The sequence below is a fragment of the Mytilus edulis genome, chromosome 8 (assembly GCF_963676685.1).
Source record: "Mytilus edulis chromosome 8, xbMytEdul2.2, whole genome shotgun sequence".
Classification (NCBI taxonomy): domain Eukaryota; kingdom Metazoa; phylum Mollusca; class Bivalvia; order Mytilida; family Mytilidae; genus Mytilus; species Mytilus edulis.
The window spans coordinates 56,111,517-56,127,052 of NC_092351.1; the positions used below are offsets into that span (position 1 = coordinate 56,111,517).

Below are 15,536 nucleotides of genomic sequence, written 5' to 3' on the forward strand. Positions count from 1 at the left end.
TAACAAACATTACAAAAAAAATTAAAGCATCTTTGCTAATGATCTGTATATCAATTTTCTTTTACTTCATTGTATTATAATTATAAATGTATATTTTAAAAATTTAACGTTTCTGGATGTAATGTGTATTCCACCGTTTTTAATAAGACAAACCAACATGATGGCATTTCTTGTGTAAGCTAATGTAGCTTAAATAGATTATAATATCAAATTGCATAACTTTCAGATGGTACCTCAGACATAAACATCTCAGCAAATACTATATACAATTATTATAAATTCATTTTAATTGGAGTTATCGAATGTTTAAGAGATAAACACCACGTATGTCTTAAGATGATTGCTATTAACGTCATTTTGATTCTACTGTAGATCGATTAAGCACGTCGCAAGCTGCATTCAGTGTGATTGCCACAAAATCCTACCAAGCAGAGAGTGAAGATGAGTTAACATTTTGTAAAAACCAAAAATTCAATGTTATCAACCAACTTACAGAAGGATGGCGTATCGGGGAAATCAATGGAAAGAGGGGAATATTCCCGTCTGAGTACGTCACTAGAGTGAACCTCTACTAAATAAACATATTATAAATCACATCAAATGAAAATTGAAAAAAAAATCATTTATTAGTATCGTTTGATATATCGTAACATATATTTAATAACTCATTGTTCATTTTAATCCATTAATACCATATAATGCCATCGTACGACCGTTTTTCTTATGTATTGCATTGATCACTGTTGGTTTGTTTTAGAGGATTGAGTTTATATATATATATATATATATATATTTATTTTTTTTTTGGGGGGGGGGGCGTGGCTATGAGTATTGCAATATGATATAACCACAATAACACAATAATCAAAATGATAGATTTGTAATACAAAACAAAATTGACCCATTTTTGCTTTACAAATGCAATCGCTGATACTAATGCTATATTGCGTGAAGCACTTTTAATGACACATTAGCAAATGATTAGTGTATACAAGAAGATGGGTTTGATTTCTCAAAATGTCCTGTATCAAGTCAGAAAAATGGCAGTTGTTATGTCTAATATAGTTCGTTTCTGTGTGTGTTGCATTGTCGTTTTTTTTTGTTGCACTTTTGTTTCGTTATTTTCCTCTTATAAATGATGTGTTTTCTTCAGCCTTTGTTTGTAATCCTTATTTATTTTCTCTAAATCGATTTATGACTTTCGAACAGTGATATACTATTGTTGTCTTTATATATTACTAGAGAGGAAAGTTTCCTTATCTTTGATACGTAATTAATATTGTCTCGCGATCCATAATCTATATTGATCTGTGTAATATGATGTGATTTCATGTTTTTGCTGTCTTTGAAGCTACTTTATCCTTGCGATAATTTTCATTTTTCATACTTATTACAGACTTATCACTCATTTAATATTTTTTCGTGGGAAAGAAAAAAAAAAGCATTTCAAAAAGCAAATTAACAATGAATCAAAAATATACTAGACTTATTTTATGAAAATAGTTGCTAAATGTATAGATTAACAAATAGTGGTTTGTCTTTTCGTTGTATGAAAATGTTTTACATGTCAAAGATTTTTCTGTATTATGCTAAAAAAATTAGATAACATTTGCCAGTAAATTTGTTTAAAATTCAATCCTCAAGGGGTTATTTGAATTTAAAGTAATTGTTTCAATCTAAACTGAGAGCAAATTTAAATTATATAGCATTTTCTTTCTATTGGCAAGTTTATACATTCACTTATAGCTCTGAAACGGTACAAGTACGGAAATCGTAGTAAAACAAATAATGAAATAATAGTATAGTTAATTAATGAGCGGTTTGTAATATTTACATCAATTGAAGTGCCAGGATATTCCGAAAAAAAGTTGAACGATTAGATATTAAGTGGTTTTTTTTATTAAATGGATATAAGTAATATCAACTTTTGTAATAACTTAATTTAAAATGCGTAGTTTCTTTAATGTTTTCTAATGTTTTTATCATTTGTATATTTTGTTACCAAATGTAGATTTGATATAACATTAAGTTTCGCAATTTTAACTGATATGTATATATAGAATATTAAATTGCATTGATTAAATACAGTTAATAAAAAAACATAAACTTTCTTGTTGTTTCCATATAAACATACAACGATTACCCTTTTGTTAATTGTATTGGCGATGCAATTGATGAAATGTATTCCATGAGTGTTGAATGCATATAGAATATAGACATAGAATCACATAATAATTTACTACTGGAATTTTATATACCTAATATATATATAAAACATGTGACATTGTAAAATTTGACGAATTGGCAAATCTTTTCTGTAACTAATAATGTCATAAAGTGCATATTACGGGTATTTGAACTAAGTTGTTTAAAGTGTTTTCAATTCGAACGCATTAACATCTAAATGTGTTTGTATCGTGGTAACACAGGCTTTTAGCTTACTTGTTAAAAATTTGTACTTCACATTTTTGCTGATACATGCAATACTAGGTGTAATCGACTAATTTGAAAATATCCTTTATCTTAAAGTATAAACCTCAGCATTATCATGTGACATAGCTAGATATACAAACCAAATACATATTTTGCTTTAATCATTATAGTTTGGACGATGAAGTTTCGTAGTAGCAGTATCGCTATTTTTTCTCTTATTCTACCAAACATTCTGCTTGCAAAATATTGTGTCAATATACCACCATTTTTAAGTCGCTTGAGAGATGGAGTTGATATAACAAAACTCGACCTTTTACCGCTAGATTGGGGTACTGATGATGGATTTAAGAACCCTGTCATTGATTTTACTTGTAATGGTGGACAGATGAGAAATATCAATAATGTAAGACTATAACAGTATGATTAGAAAACAAATATTTAAAAGAACACAAACCATTATCTTCATTCTTCACTTTCTGGATTATTTCTATACACTAGTTTCGTTTTTTTTATCAAACATTTTCTCGTGCATAGATAATGTGGTCGATTATTGTAATTTTAGTATTTGTAAGGTTTGTTGATATTGAACAATATTGTGTGTCATTATTTCACTTTTTATTATTTTCTATATCCAATCATTTTATACACAACGTAGGGAATGAGTAACAAGCTTACTTGTAATTGATGTCACACTCTTACCATACATTACAAATATAATAACAGGTAATCTGTTAAACCATATACTTTTGAAGATTATGGTGTGTCATGTGCTAGAAAATAGATATGTCAGCCAAATATTAATTTAAAATAGTTTCAAAGTTTATTAAAGACAACTCAGTCGCAGAAGACTGCGTAACAGGAGCATATTATACACAATATAAATCACAACATATTTCATAATACATTCAGTATACATTTTTATATTATATATCTTCAGAAATAAATCTTTGTTTATTGCAATTTTAAATCAGACAATCATCTTTTCTACCTTTTGAATAAAAATTGACAGCTTGGACAGCACATTATTATGACAATAATTAAGCATACCCAGTACTTTTTTAACATTTGGATATTTTAAATAATATAGAGGTATGAACTTCCCCCTTAAGTCTTTAACTTCACAATTGGTACATATAAAATTGAGAATGGAAATGGGGAATGTGCCAAAGAGACAACAACCCGACCATAGAAAAAAACAACAGCAGAAGGTCACCAACAGGTCTTCAATGTAGCGAGAAATTCCCGCACCCGGAGGCGTCCTTCAACTGGCCCCTAAACAAATATATACTAGTTCAGTGATAATGAACGCCATACTAATTTCCAAATTGTACACAAGAAACTAAAATTAAAATAATACAAGACTAACAAAGGCCAGAGGCTCCTGACTTGGGACAGGCGCAAAAATGCGGCGGGGTTAAACATGTTTGTGAGATCTCAACCCTCCCCTTATACCTCTAGCCAATGTAGAAAAGTAAACGCATAACAAAACGCACATTAAAATTCAGTTCAAGAGAAGTCCGAGTCTGATGTCAGAAGATGTAACCAAAGAAAATAAACAAAATGACAATAATACATAAATAACAACAGACTTCTAGCAGTTAACTGACATGCCAGCTCCAGACTTCAGTTAAACTGACTGAAAGATTATGATTTCATCATATGAACATCAGGCACAATCCTTCCCGTTAGGGGTTTAGTATCATACCATCATAACATATATGAGAAGAACATAACCCGTGTCACGCCAACAACTGTTTTTTGAATAAATGTGTTTAGTTCCGATGCAAAGACCCTATAAGCGATTCAATATTAACGCCAAAATATGCTATCTTTAATGACCTGACAACAGTATCGTAACTATATCCCTTCTTAATAAGTCTATTCAAAGGTTTTGTTAGTTTTTGAGGTGAATACTGACACCTGTGTGCTTTATAAAGAATATTTCCATAAAAATTGGATGTGAAATACCTGAACGTATAAGAAGTCTGCATGTTGAGCTATATTTACGAATGATGTCTTTATACCGATGATAAAATTTAGTAAATGTTTTGACTAGTTTGTGATATCGAAAACCCTGGTGTAATAATTTTTCAGTAATACATAAATTTCTCTCGTTAAAATCTAAAACATTGTTACATACACGAGCGAATCGTACAAGTTGAGATATATAAACACCGTAAGATGGTGACAAGGGAACGTCACCATCTAAAAATGGATAAATAACGATAGGAAATGAAAAATCATCTCTTTTATCATAAATTTTAGTATTCAGCTTTCCGTTAGTGATATAGATATCAAGATCGAGGAAAGGGCAGTGGTCATTGTTAGTATTAGCTTTATTTAAAGTAAGTTAAACAGGATACATTTCTTTAATATACATACTGAAGTCGTCATTATTGAGAGCCAAAATATCATCCAAATATCTAAAAGTATTATTAAATTTGTTTATCAGATGTTGTTTCGATGGGTCTTTGCTTATTTTTGTCATAAATTGTAACTCATAGCAATACAAAAACAGGTCCGCAATAAGTGGTGCACAGTTAGTCCCCATTGGAATTCTGATAATCTGACGATATACGGAATCACCAAAGCGAACAATAGACATATATAGTGGTACACATCCCCAAGACCAGCTTTACAAAGTGGACAAAGTCTCTCGTTTCGTGGTACATTTCTCCATCTTCCTGCTGTTTCAATGGGAAACTTTGTATTACATACCCTTAGTTTACATACATTAACTATATGACCCCGACTCAATTTTAAGAGATATGGTTCTAAGCAAAACTTTTCTTTGAAGTGTAAATAAAATTGTCCCCTTGATGAGTTATTTATATCAAAGAACCATTTTTGAATAAACTGGTTCTGGAGACGCTGCCTCACATTAGTTTTAAAATATTTATAATCAACTTGCTCCGGAATATTATATATTTCACAAAAGCCACAGTCATTAAACCATTTGAAATTATAACCTTCATGCTCATGCATGTACCAAAGTAACTTGTACAGTTTACCCGATAATTTTTTATCGTTTGTTGCAAACTTGTGCCAAAAACATACCATTTTAACTTGATCTGCAGTTCAAGTGGAAATCTTTCAAGTTCTCCATACACCATAAAATTTGGCGTAGAGGATCGCATCCCCAAAATGCGCTTACAAAACTGTAGATGTAATTTTTCAGAATTATTTTTATTTTTAAACCCCCATATTTCCAAGGAATAGGTCAAAATAGGAACCACCAATGCATCAAATAATTTTAACTGTAAATCAATCGGGAGTGAGATATTTTGTATCTTCTTGTAAAGTGCATAAAGTGCTTTTTGAGCTTGGTCTACCAGTTTTTTTTTCGAACTTGAAAGAAGTTTCCGTTGTAATTAAACAGCAGACCAAGATAAACATATGAATCTTTAATTTCAATAATTTCATTACATAGTTTAAAAGTAACATTCTTATTAAACTTTCTCTTTGAAAAAAATACAATCTTAGTTTTTGATACATTCACAGTGAGTTTCCACTCAAAACAATATTGCTCAAAAACATTCAGAGCATTTTGCAACCCTTCTGCCGACTCCGCAAAAATAATAGTGTCGTCGGCGTACAGAAGAATAAATAACTTGATATACAAATCAAGATTCTCTGTAAATTTGTCATTCATAAATGTTAGACCTTCAACAGAGTTTTCATCCAGATATTCCTCCAAGTCATTCAGGTATACACCTACACCTATCTCACACGGGAAAAAATCTGTTTTTAGTTCTCCACTTTTAACACAAGACTTAATATCCGTATACATGATCAATATAACTTTAAACATTTTCCCACCAATGTTATATTTCAATAATGTTTGCCATAGTCCCACCCTCCACACTGTGTCAAAAGCTTTTTTAAAATATACAAAAGCGCAAAATAATTTCTTTCCCGAACTCAAATATAGTGAAATTAAAGCATGCATAATAAACATACTATCTTGGACAGAATACCCCTTACGAAATCCTGGGCATCAGTTATAATCCCGATATCGTCTGACAGAGCATTACGTCTTGAATTAAGTATAGAGGTGAACACTTTTCCTAAATTCGATGTAAGACAAATAGCTCGGTAATTATTCAAATTATTTGGATCCCCCTTGTTTTTAAATAACGGCTTAATGATACCAGTAAGCCATGATTTGGGAACGATTCCAGAATCAAACACTAAATTGAATAACTTAGTGTAAATAGGCAAAAATTGATTCACCGTGCTTTTATATATATTCGTTGACAATCCCATCTTCCCCTGTGGCTTTGTCATTACATAATTTTTGAACAGCTGACAATATTTCGTCCTCTGTAATTTCCTGATCTATAATTTCAATAACCCCCTGACTTTTTATACTATTAACTAAATCCTCAAAATCAATATCATCATCTGGAACAATGCTCTTATTTAATGACTTTAAATACTCATATAGTTGATCAATAGTAGTTTGGATATCTTTATCAGACCCCCTCTATCCAATTTTTTCAAGATTTTCCAAAATTTACCAGAATCTTTTTTCAAAAGTTTACGCATGTCAGATTCTAGTGCATGTTGAAAACTCTCAAAACTTTTATTCATTTAGGCTCTGTAAACTTTCCCGCACTTTTTCATCTCATCTCAGTTCGCTTTATTTTTATTAAAACTGTAACGGTTTTTCGCTTTATGGAAAAACTTTCGCTTATCTCTGCATTGTTTATTAAACCAAAGTTGGTTAGAAGAACCAGACAGATAGGATCTTCCTTTTAGTTTAAAAACACGACTAGCAGTGCTCTTAAAAATATCACATATTTTGTCAACGACTGTATTGATTCGTTCTTTTGGATCGCTACTGTCCTCCGACAAGAGCAGTGATATCTCGTCTAGTTTTGTAACGTCACTGACGAGTGTCTTAATAAACCGGTTTTCCTTGTCTGGAACCCATCGCGCATGACCACGCTGACTACTACAACTATCATCGGAATGTGTAGTAAAAATGTTTACTGAAGCATGAAAACAAAAACATAGGCCACAATGGACATCAGAAAAAAGTGGATTGAATTCGAGAACATTGAATTCTTTTATCAGTGAAAAAATGTTGGAGGACAGTAATAAATAATCAATAAGAGATACATGTAGTCAAGCCTATCATATAGTCATTACCGGGTAACCTACTGTTACCAATATACAAATTGTTACGTTTACAAAAATCTATAAGTTTGTACCCATAGTTATTAGGCACACTGCCATCTTTTGAACATCGCTTTAAAGATACATTATTGTCACACAAATTTTGGTAATCGTACAAATATGACACAAAGCTGTCATCTTCAAAATTATCCAGTATATCAAAAAGACCGTCATCAGGGATGACAACATCATCTAACAATTTGGTTTAGGCATTCAAATCACCAACAATTAGAGGTTGACCATCATACTTATTAACAAGCTCTATCATTTCAATTTCAACCTCTGTAAACGCCTCATTGCTTGTATACTTAGTATTTTCAGGTGGAAGATACATACAACCCATTAACAAGTTTGTTTTTATTAAAATCAACTAACCCCTTTTCCAATACTATCCACTGTACAAATTCAGAATTATATTTTGGAAATTTCAAAAACTTTTCTAGATTACTCTTAAAACAAATAATTATACCACCCGACTTCTTTTTAAATTGTGTGCTATGCTTAGCAAAATACTTATACCCATCAGGCATCCCTAGAATTTCAAATTCATCAGTCTTTGATTCCAAAAATATAAGTATAGCATACATCAACATCAGTTCCTGAAATTCAGGAGACTTAAGCTACGATCTCAACCCACATACAGTTAGGCAAATACATTTCAGAGTATTATTTGAAAAACAATTTTTCTCAGTACTCAACAGATCACTCCTGCTACGGAGTCCATCCTAGATACTTTAGTGATGTTTACCTTGCTTTTCAGTAGATGAAGGGGTAGTATTTGAACTCAGATTGCGTTTTCGCAGAGCTGGTGTGGGAACAATTGCCTCAACTATATGAGTATTACCAAAAAATGAGGACAATTCAACAATGTATTTATCTACCCCTTTATCACTGATATGTACTCCGCTAGGGTCATTGATGTCATAAAGTGGCCTCACAGCATTACCATTTTGACAAAATATATTAAAAGTGTCAATCAAAGATACAGAAATATCCTTTTTACTTAATTTAGCAAGAAAATTGATTACAGATTGTGTTGTTTCATTCAATTTTAGAATGCTCTGTCCTTTGCCTTTACGAGGAATGATAGTGCAGAGACCTATTTTTGAATTCGGAAATCTTGATTTTACACAGTTAACAGCACTCATAGCGTTTACATTCACTTCATCTGGGTCACTTCTATTACGAGTGATATCATTTGTCTCGAGATAAATGACCACCTTTTCGACACTTGCATCTGTGTCATCCATGATGGACAGAGCATGATTAAGAAGTTCATATATATTCTCAAAAGAGGATCAGATACAGACGCATTTATAACATCAGGGCTAAAATCTCCCAACCGTTTACCATTTGATGCCCCAAGTATTAAAGTTTTTGATTTTGGAATCAAATATGTGTCTTCTATACCTGTGTCACACGGTGTTATGGATTCGTCAAAGCTTTGTGACTGACCACGTCTCCCTTCAATGATTTCATCTGCGTATTCTCCCATTTCTCGCCTTGTTTCGTCATCTTGATATTTTTCACAGTCCCGCTTTATATGCCCCGCTAACAAACGATAATTGCAGACAACCTCCTCCAGACAGTCTTTAGATATATGTCCAAGCTGATGACAATTATAGCATTTACGGAGTTGTTTGGGTTTTTTTACATTTGAACGAGGGGTGATCAGTTCCATTACAGAATTTACAGGATGTTCTATTATTGTCGGCAAATAGTCTGATTTCATGTTTACCAAATGATATCTTATTAGAAAGTATAGGTACACAGTAAAACATGCCGATGCTATAAGTTTATCTGTACTTAACTTTTTTCAAATAAATTTATACATAACACTTTTTTATCTTGCAAAAACAAACTATTATAGTTATATGCTGGCTTCTCAGAACTTTTTCAAAACCTGTATTGTGTCGTAATACTTGAAGTAAGAGGGAGCAATAAATACTACAGATTTCAGCAAAGTAATATGTTGTGTCATGTTATAATTTTCTTCGTGAACTGTTAAAAAAAACCCCACAAAACTCGACAGCTTACAATGTACATACGTCTATATCACTTTTTTCGAGTTGTTGTCACAAAGAACACACATACCCGAAAATTTTAAATCTTAGGAAGTATAAGAAGCGAACCAATTGTACAGCTATATAAACCAATAAGTAAAAGCCAAAGCCGTGTTAGATCAACTTTTCCGGAGGCTTGTTTAAGATTTCTTAATTGATAAATACAATATTAAACAAAGTTTGGTTTTTCGTCAATCCTAACCGCAGTATTCACTATTGCTTATGATAACCTATCGGTCCGATAGTCCACATGAATCACTATTCACTAAATAACAAATTTTATAAACTTCACACATCCGCAGCACTATTCTGAGTTTACATTTATCAGAAACAATGAGGAAATATTTAAAAGCGGAGAGGTGGAAGGACTGAAATAGTACAGTTAACCAGGTCTTCAACATAATAGCCAAATTCATGAAAGATAAACCTTTGAGTTTTATTCTCAGTTTCTTTATAATTTCTTAAACTAATAAAGGTTTTCAAACAAGGAACTTTTCTTTATTACACATTTTATAACGTAAGGGATTATTATAATGTGTTGTTATCTAAATTTGTTATAAAACCAGATTTAATATATAATATATTTAATATATTTAATATATCATTTTCTACAGAATGAAAAATGTTGTACCAACCAATCATTATTCGATGAAATAATTATAACTTAAGCATTAGTCGTAGGTACGATTTTTTTATTTGGTAAATAATGGTTGGTCTTCTTAATCGATACCATTTGCAATATGATATTATGAAAAGATATCGTTTCGATACTGGCCATTATGGACTGCAGTTTTTGGTATTAATACTGATTCACTAACAGGGTACATCAGAAATAGGCATACGTCCACTTGTATTTTTGTCCATCTGATGAGTTAAGCCTTTTTCAACTTATTTGTATAGTTCGTTCTTATGTTGTACTGTTATACCACTGTCCCAGGTAAGGGGAGGGTTGGGATCCCGCTAACATGTTTAACTCCGCCACATTATTTATGTATGTGCCTGTCCCAAGTCAGGAGCCTTTAATTCAGTGGTTGTCATTTGTTTATGTGTTACATATTTGTTTTTCGTTCATTTTTTTTGTATAAATAAGGCCGTTAGTTTTCTCGTTTGAATTGTTTTACATTGTCTTATCGGGGCCTTTTATAGCTGACTATGCGGTATAGACTTTGCTCATTGTTGAAGGCTATACGGTGACCTATAGTTGTGTATGTCTGTGTCATTTTGGTCTCTTGTGGACAGTTGTCTCATTGGCAATCATCTTCTTCTTTATATATTTATTCTTAAACCAGGTTTTGACAAAATACGGGTTATGTTTTTCTGATGTATTTTCTGATGATATAATACTTAACCTCTTGCGGGAGGTATTGAACTTAATTTTCATATGATAAAGAAATAATCTTTCAATCAGTTGCGGTGGTATTAGTGTCATTCGCCATCTTGGATTAGAAAAAAACATAGAATCTACGGTGCAGATTTTCAATCAAGTTAGCAAAATATTTGCATTTAATAGAACCAATAAATTATACAACTTTTAAATATCAATATTTTTCACAAGTACAGATTATATTTGCTTGATTTTTGAAGTTTTACAATTGGCATATTCAGCAGAGGTAACTCTAAAGTAGTAAAGGATTAAAGGAATCTACATGGAATTTTGATATTTTGTATTTCATTTTTAGCAATGGCGTTGTCAGTTTTTTTTCGATTAATGAGTTTGACTGTCCCTGTGGTATCTTTCGGCCCTCTTTTACATAAGGTGTGAGCTGGAATGTCAGTTACTGGTAGTATTATTTTATTAATGTGTGTGTCATTGTCATTTTGCTCAGTATCGTTTGTTACATTTTCTGACATCCGACTCAGACTTCTTTTAAAATGAGTTTTTTTCTGTACGTATTGTTATGTGTTTCTTAATTCTGCTTGGGCTAGAGATATTGGGAGGATTGAGATCTCACAAAATATTTTCGAATCCGAAGCATTTCTGACCCTGTCCCAAGATAGGAGCCTCTAATCTTTGTAAGTAATGTATGGTGGTTTTTTCTAGTTCGTTTATTTGTCTAAGAGTTTAGTGTGACATCAATTTTACTGAACTTGTTTTCAATGTTATTAAAGGTCCAGCTGCAGACCACCTCCGATTGCGGGATTTTCTCGCTGTGTTGACGACTTATAGGTAACCTTCGACTGTTGTCTGCTATTTGGTCAGATTGTTGTCTCTTTGACATATTCCCCTTTTTCCATTCTAAATTTTTTCCATAATTTACTACAGTATCGTTTAAAAATATGCAGTTATTCCACATTTTATTTTCAAACAATCTATGAGTTTGTATTAATCAAACATACTGATATGACATTAACGGCACACATTGCAACTGTTTCAGAAGTCACTAGCTGTCAGACTAAATCTTCGATCGGCTTCGTATGACATAATTTTATATGAACCCTTTTCAGTTCATATTTTTGCCATTTCTTGCAAAACACATACAAGAAGCTGAAATGTAGATATATTTTTAATCGCTTAGAAAAAAATATTTTAATGACTGTTAATTTAAATTGTTTCTATAATTTTCTTTAGAAGCAGTATGATATACCAGATCAGGTTTGGAGCATTATTGATATTCCAAATGGATTACTGTCGTCAAAAACCGAAATCCAGAAAACGAGTCATGGTGTGAAACAATCTATGGGGATAAAAGTGGATGTTGGTTACGGAGAGGGAATATTTTCTTCGAGTGGGTCATACAAGACAATACAAAATTATATTACAAACTCATCCAGGTTTATAGAGGACGTGACATCATATACATCTGGATATAAGATAATATTGAAGCCTTATTGGGCATTGGAATTTGGTCAAATTGCACAAATGTACATTGACAAACGCCTCCCTAAAATATTTAATGACAGCACATCTTTGCAATATATGGAATTCATTAAATCATTTGGAACCCATATCTTCAACCATGGAAAATTCGGAGGTCTTCTGAGATTGGTTCTAGCTACAGATGAAAGCTACTATCTAGACAAAACGGACAGTCAAGTTGAGGCACAGGCAAAAGCTACTTTTTTTAATACTATAAAACTAGGCGGCGGTGGTTCGTCAGGTACACAGAGAGTTGACGAGGCGTTCACAAGAGCGACTAGAAAAGATGTCAGGTAATCATGTAGGTCATTACTACATGTAGATAACAAAACATCACCGAAAGCTAATGGCGAATGGCAGTTGCATTTAGGAAGATTATCTGCAGGAAAATAGTTATTAAATGTTTTGCTATTTCTGATTAGCATTTCGCTTCTGTAAACTATTATTCCCTGCATCATTTTATCCAACAACAATTATATTTCGTTTCTGTCTTTAACAACGCAATTTTTCGTTCATTGCAAGGCCCAGGTTTTCGCAAAAATAATTTGCCCCACATTTTTGTCATAGCGGACCACATTATCTCGAATAGACATTTAAGTTTGTTTTTGTCTCCTAAACGAGGTTTTAACTACGAGAAAGTAAAGTCGGTGTACATATTGTAGATATTAAGACCAATGTTGTTTTAAAATATAAATATACTTTACCCCTACTTTCATCCGTATCGGAGAGCAGGCTCTCACATAGATATTTTATTACGTTGTATTATAGAACCGAAGTTTAAACAAATAGAACATATCGGATTCACTTACATATTTCAGATATGTATACCAATCTATGTAATATGTAGTTCGAAAATTGGATATGTTCTTGTTTTATGTTTGTATCTCAATACAAAACATGAGTATAAAAAGATGAGAACAAAACGTTAATAATGTCATGCATCCGAAGAGCGTTTCTTGATTTAACTTTATAAGGAAGGCTCAAAACTAAATAGTTGAAAGCCAAGGAACCAAAACAACTGAAGTGGTATAGGACCAAAAGTACATACAAGTAGCCATTAGAATCATGTTTCTATACTTACTTGTCCTTGGTTACTATTGTAGATACTATGGAGGTACTACTAATTTGATTGACACTAAAGGAATAACAGCATGGCAACCTACGGTAGAGAGGAATCCTTGGTTATTTGGCGGGAGTTTGACGGAAATATCTGGAATGATTGCTGACATTAGTAAACAACAGTCAATGAAAAGAGCAGTACAGGTACTAGTTTTCAAACTATTAATTATATTTTGTTAGTACTTAATGCTATGGAATTGATTTCTATTCATTAATTTGTATAACAGTTTTATTGTATTGCTATGATCTACATAAACACTTCGTTTGTTACAGGTTTATATGGATAAAGCATATTTAAAAGAACTACTCAGAATTGTTGCACGGTATTACACAAGTCGGGAATGGGACCAACATAGACACGTTTTAATGAACTACAATAAACAAGTCAATTCGATGTTACAACATAATTTGCCAGACCACAATGCAATAGTGACGCTTGCAAAAACCATAGAGAACGCAACAGTCATTCCAGGCTGGTTCCGTAGTTCACGAATATGCTATAACTGGTATGCTGATGGTGACAACGGACAATGTAGTGAATATGGTGAACAGACAGGTTTATTATGTGCAAATGTCAACCAATGGACAGGTTACTACAGGGATGATACCGACAGAGGTAACGGGGGATGTCTAATGAGATGGGGTATTATGTCTAGTGGGTACGACGATTGGTTTAAAAATGTTAGTATATGTTATAAATGGGGGTCTGAATCTGACGGCGGTCAATGTGGAAGTGGTACATCGGGAGTCACTTGTGCAAATGTAAACTCTTACACCGATTATTATAAAGATGATACAGACAGAAGAGCTGGTGGATGTTACATGCAGTGGATGTTATCGGTTCCGACAAGTTCTCCTCTTTGGATACAGAATGCTGAAATTTGTTATAAGTGGGATTCAGACGGTGACAGGGAACAGTGTGGGAGGGGTGTATCAAAGATTTTGTGCGCAAAAGCAAACACATACACTGAGGCTTATCGTGATGATTCTGATAGACGTACTGGAGGATGCTCAATGAGCTGGCGCATAAAAGTTATCTCTTGAATTTAAGAACATTTTATTTTATCAAATGAGTTATTACTAAAAATAAATTTGAACACGCATGTTTATTTTACAATAAATCACAGTTGATACATTATTCGTCGTTACCTCGTGTTTTAAAATATAATTTTTCCGTAGTCCTCTAGATACATTGAAAGGAATTCGAAGGCGTAGTTGATTTTTATGATGAACCATTACATTAAGTATAATTTGTAGGGATTCTATATCCTTCACTATAGAGCTGATGTAGTATGAGAGAATTGGGATGCAGTTCATGACAGTTGTTTATAAGATATGTTTGAGTTTTTAATTTTGCCATTTGATTCGGGACTTTCTGTTTTGAGTTTTCCTCAGAGCTAATTTTTTTTTGTAATTTCACTTTTCATTTGTAAAAGTTTTTACTGAATCAAAAAAAAAATACAATTTTGAATTTGATAATGTTTGTTCATTGAAAATATATGAATATTCAAACTTGGTTCTTCAGTGATATAAAAAAGTATAATAGCAAAAATGCCGCACCCCGAGAACAATTCGAAACGAAAGTCCGTAATCAAAAGTCTTAAGCGAAAACACATCAGGATAACAACAGTCATATTCCTGACAAGGCAGAGACATTCCCGTGTGCTAACAACTATGGATTAAATATGTTTTTGTATAGCCGGCTAAACCTCTCACCTGTTTGGTGTGTTTTATCATTTGATTTTCCATTTGATTAGGGACTTTCCGTTTTGAATTTTCCTCGGAGCTCAGTATTTTTGTGATTTTACTTTTTTTGTATGACAGACGCATACACTGCCAATATATTAACAACGATGTGCAAACAAAACAAACATTCATAACAG

At 32.5% G+C, this 15,536-nt stretch overlaps 1 protein-coding gene across 1 annotated transcript; it reads left to right on the forward strand.

Annotated features, from left to right (window-relative positions):
- Window positions 1–2,608: 2,608 nt before the first annotated feature.
- On the forward strand, window positions 2,609–14,697 carry LOC139487051 (perivitellin-2 67 kDa subunit-like). Its single transcript, XM_071272067.1, has 4 exons — window positions 2,609–2,836; window positions 12,247–12,827; window positions 13,638–13,797; window positions 13,927–14,697. Exons 1-4 carry the CDS (start codon window positions 2,612–2,614, stop codon window positions 14,695–14,697), a joined length of 1,737 nt encoding a protein of 578 aa, XP_071128168.1. The 5' UTR covers window positions 2,609–2,611.
- The last annotated feature ends 839 nt before the right edge of the window (window positions 14,698–15,536 follow it).

Bases quoted from the DNA above. Each gene is read 5' to 3' on its own strand.
- LOC139487051 (XM_071272067.1), top strand. From the start codon at position 2,612: ATGAAGTTTCGTAGTAGCAGTATCGCTATTTTTTCTCTTATTCTACCA. The intron at 12,828-13,637 runs GTAATCATGTAG...TTACTATTGTAG, and splicing joins GCGACTAGAAAAGATGTCAG to ATACTATGGAGGTACTACTA. The intron at 13,798-13,926 runs GTACTAGTTTTC...CGTTTGTTACAG, and splicing joins CAATGAAAAGAGCAGTACAG to GTTTATATGGATAAAGCATA.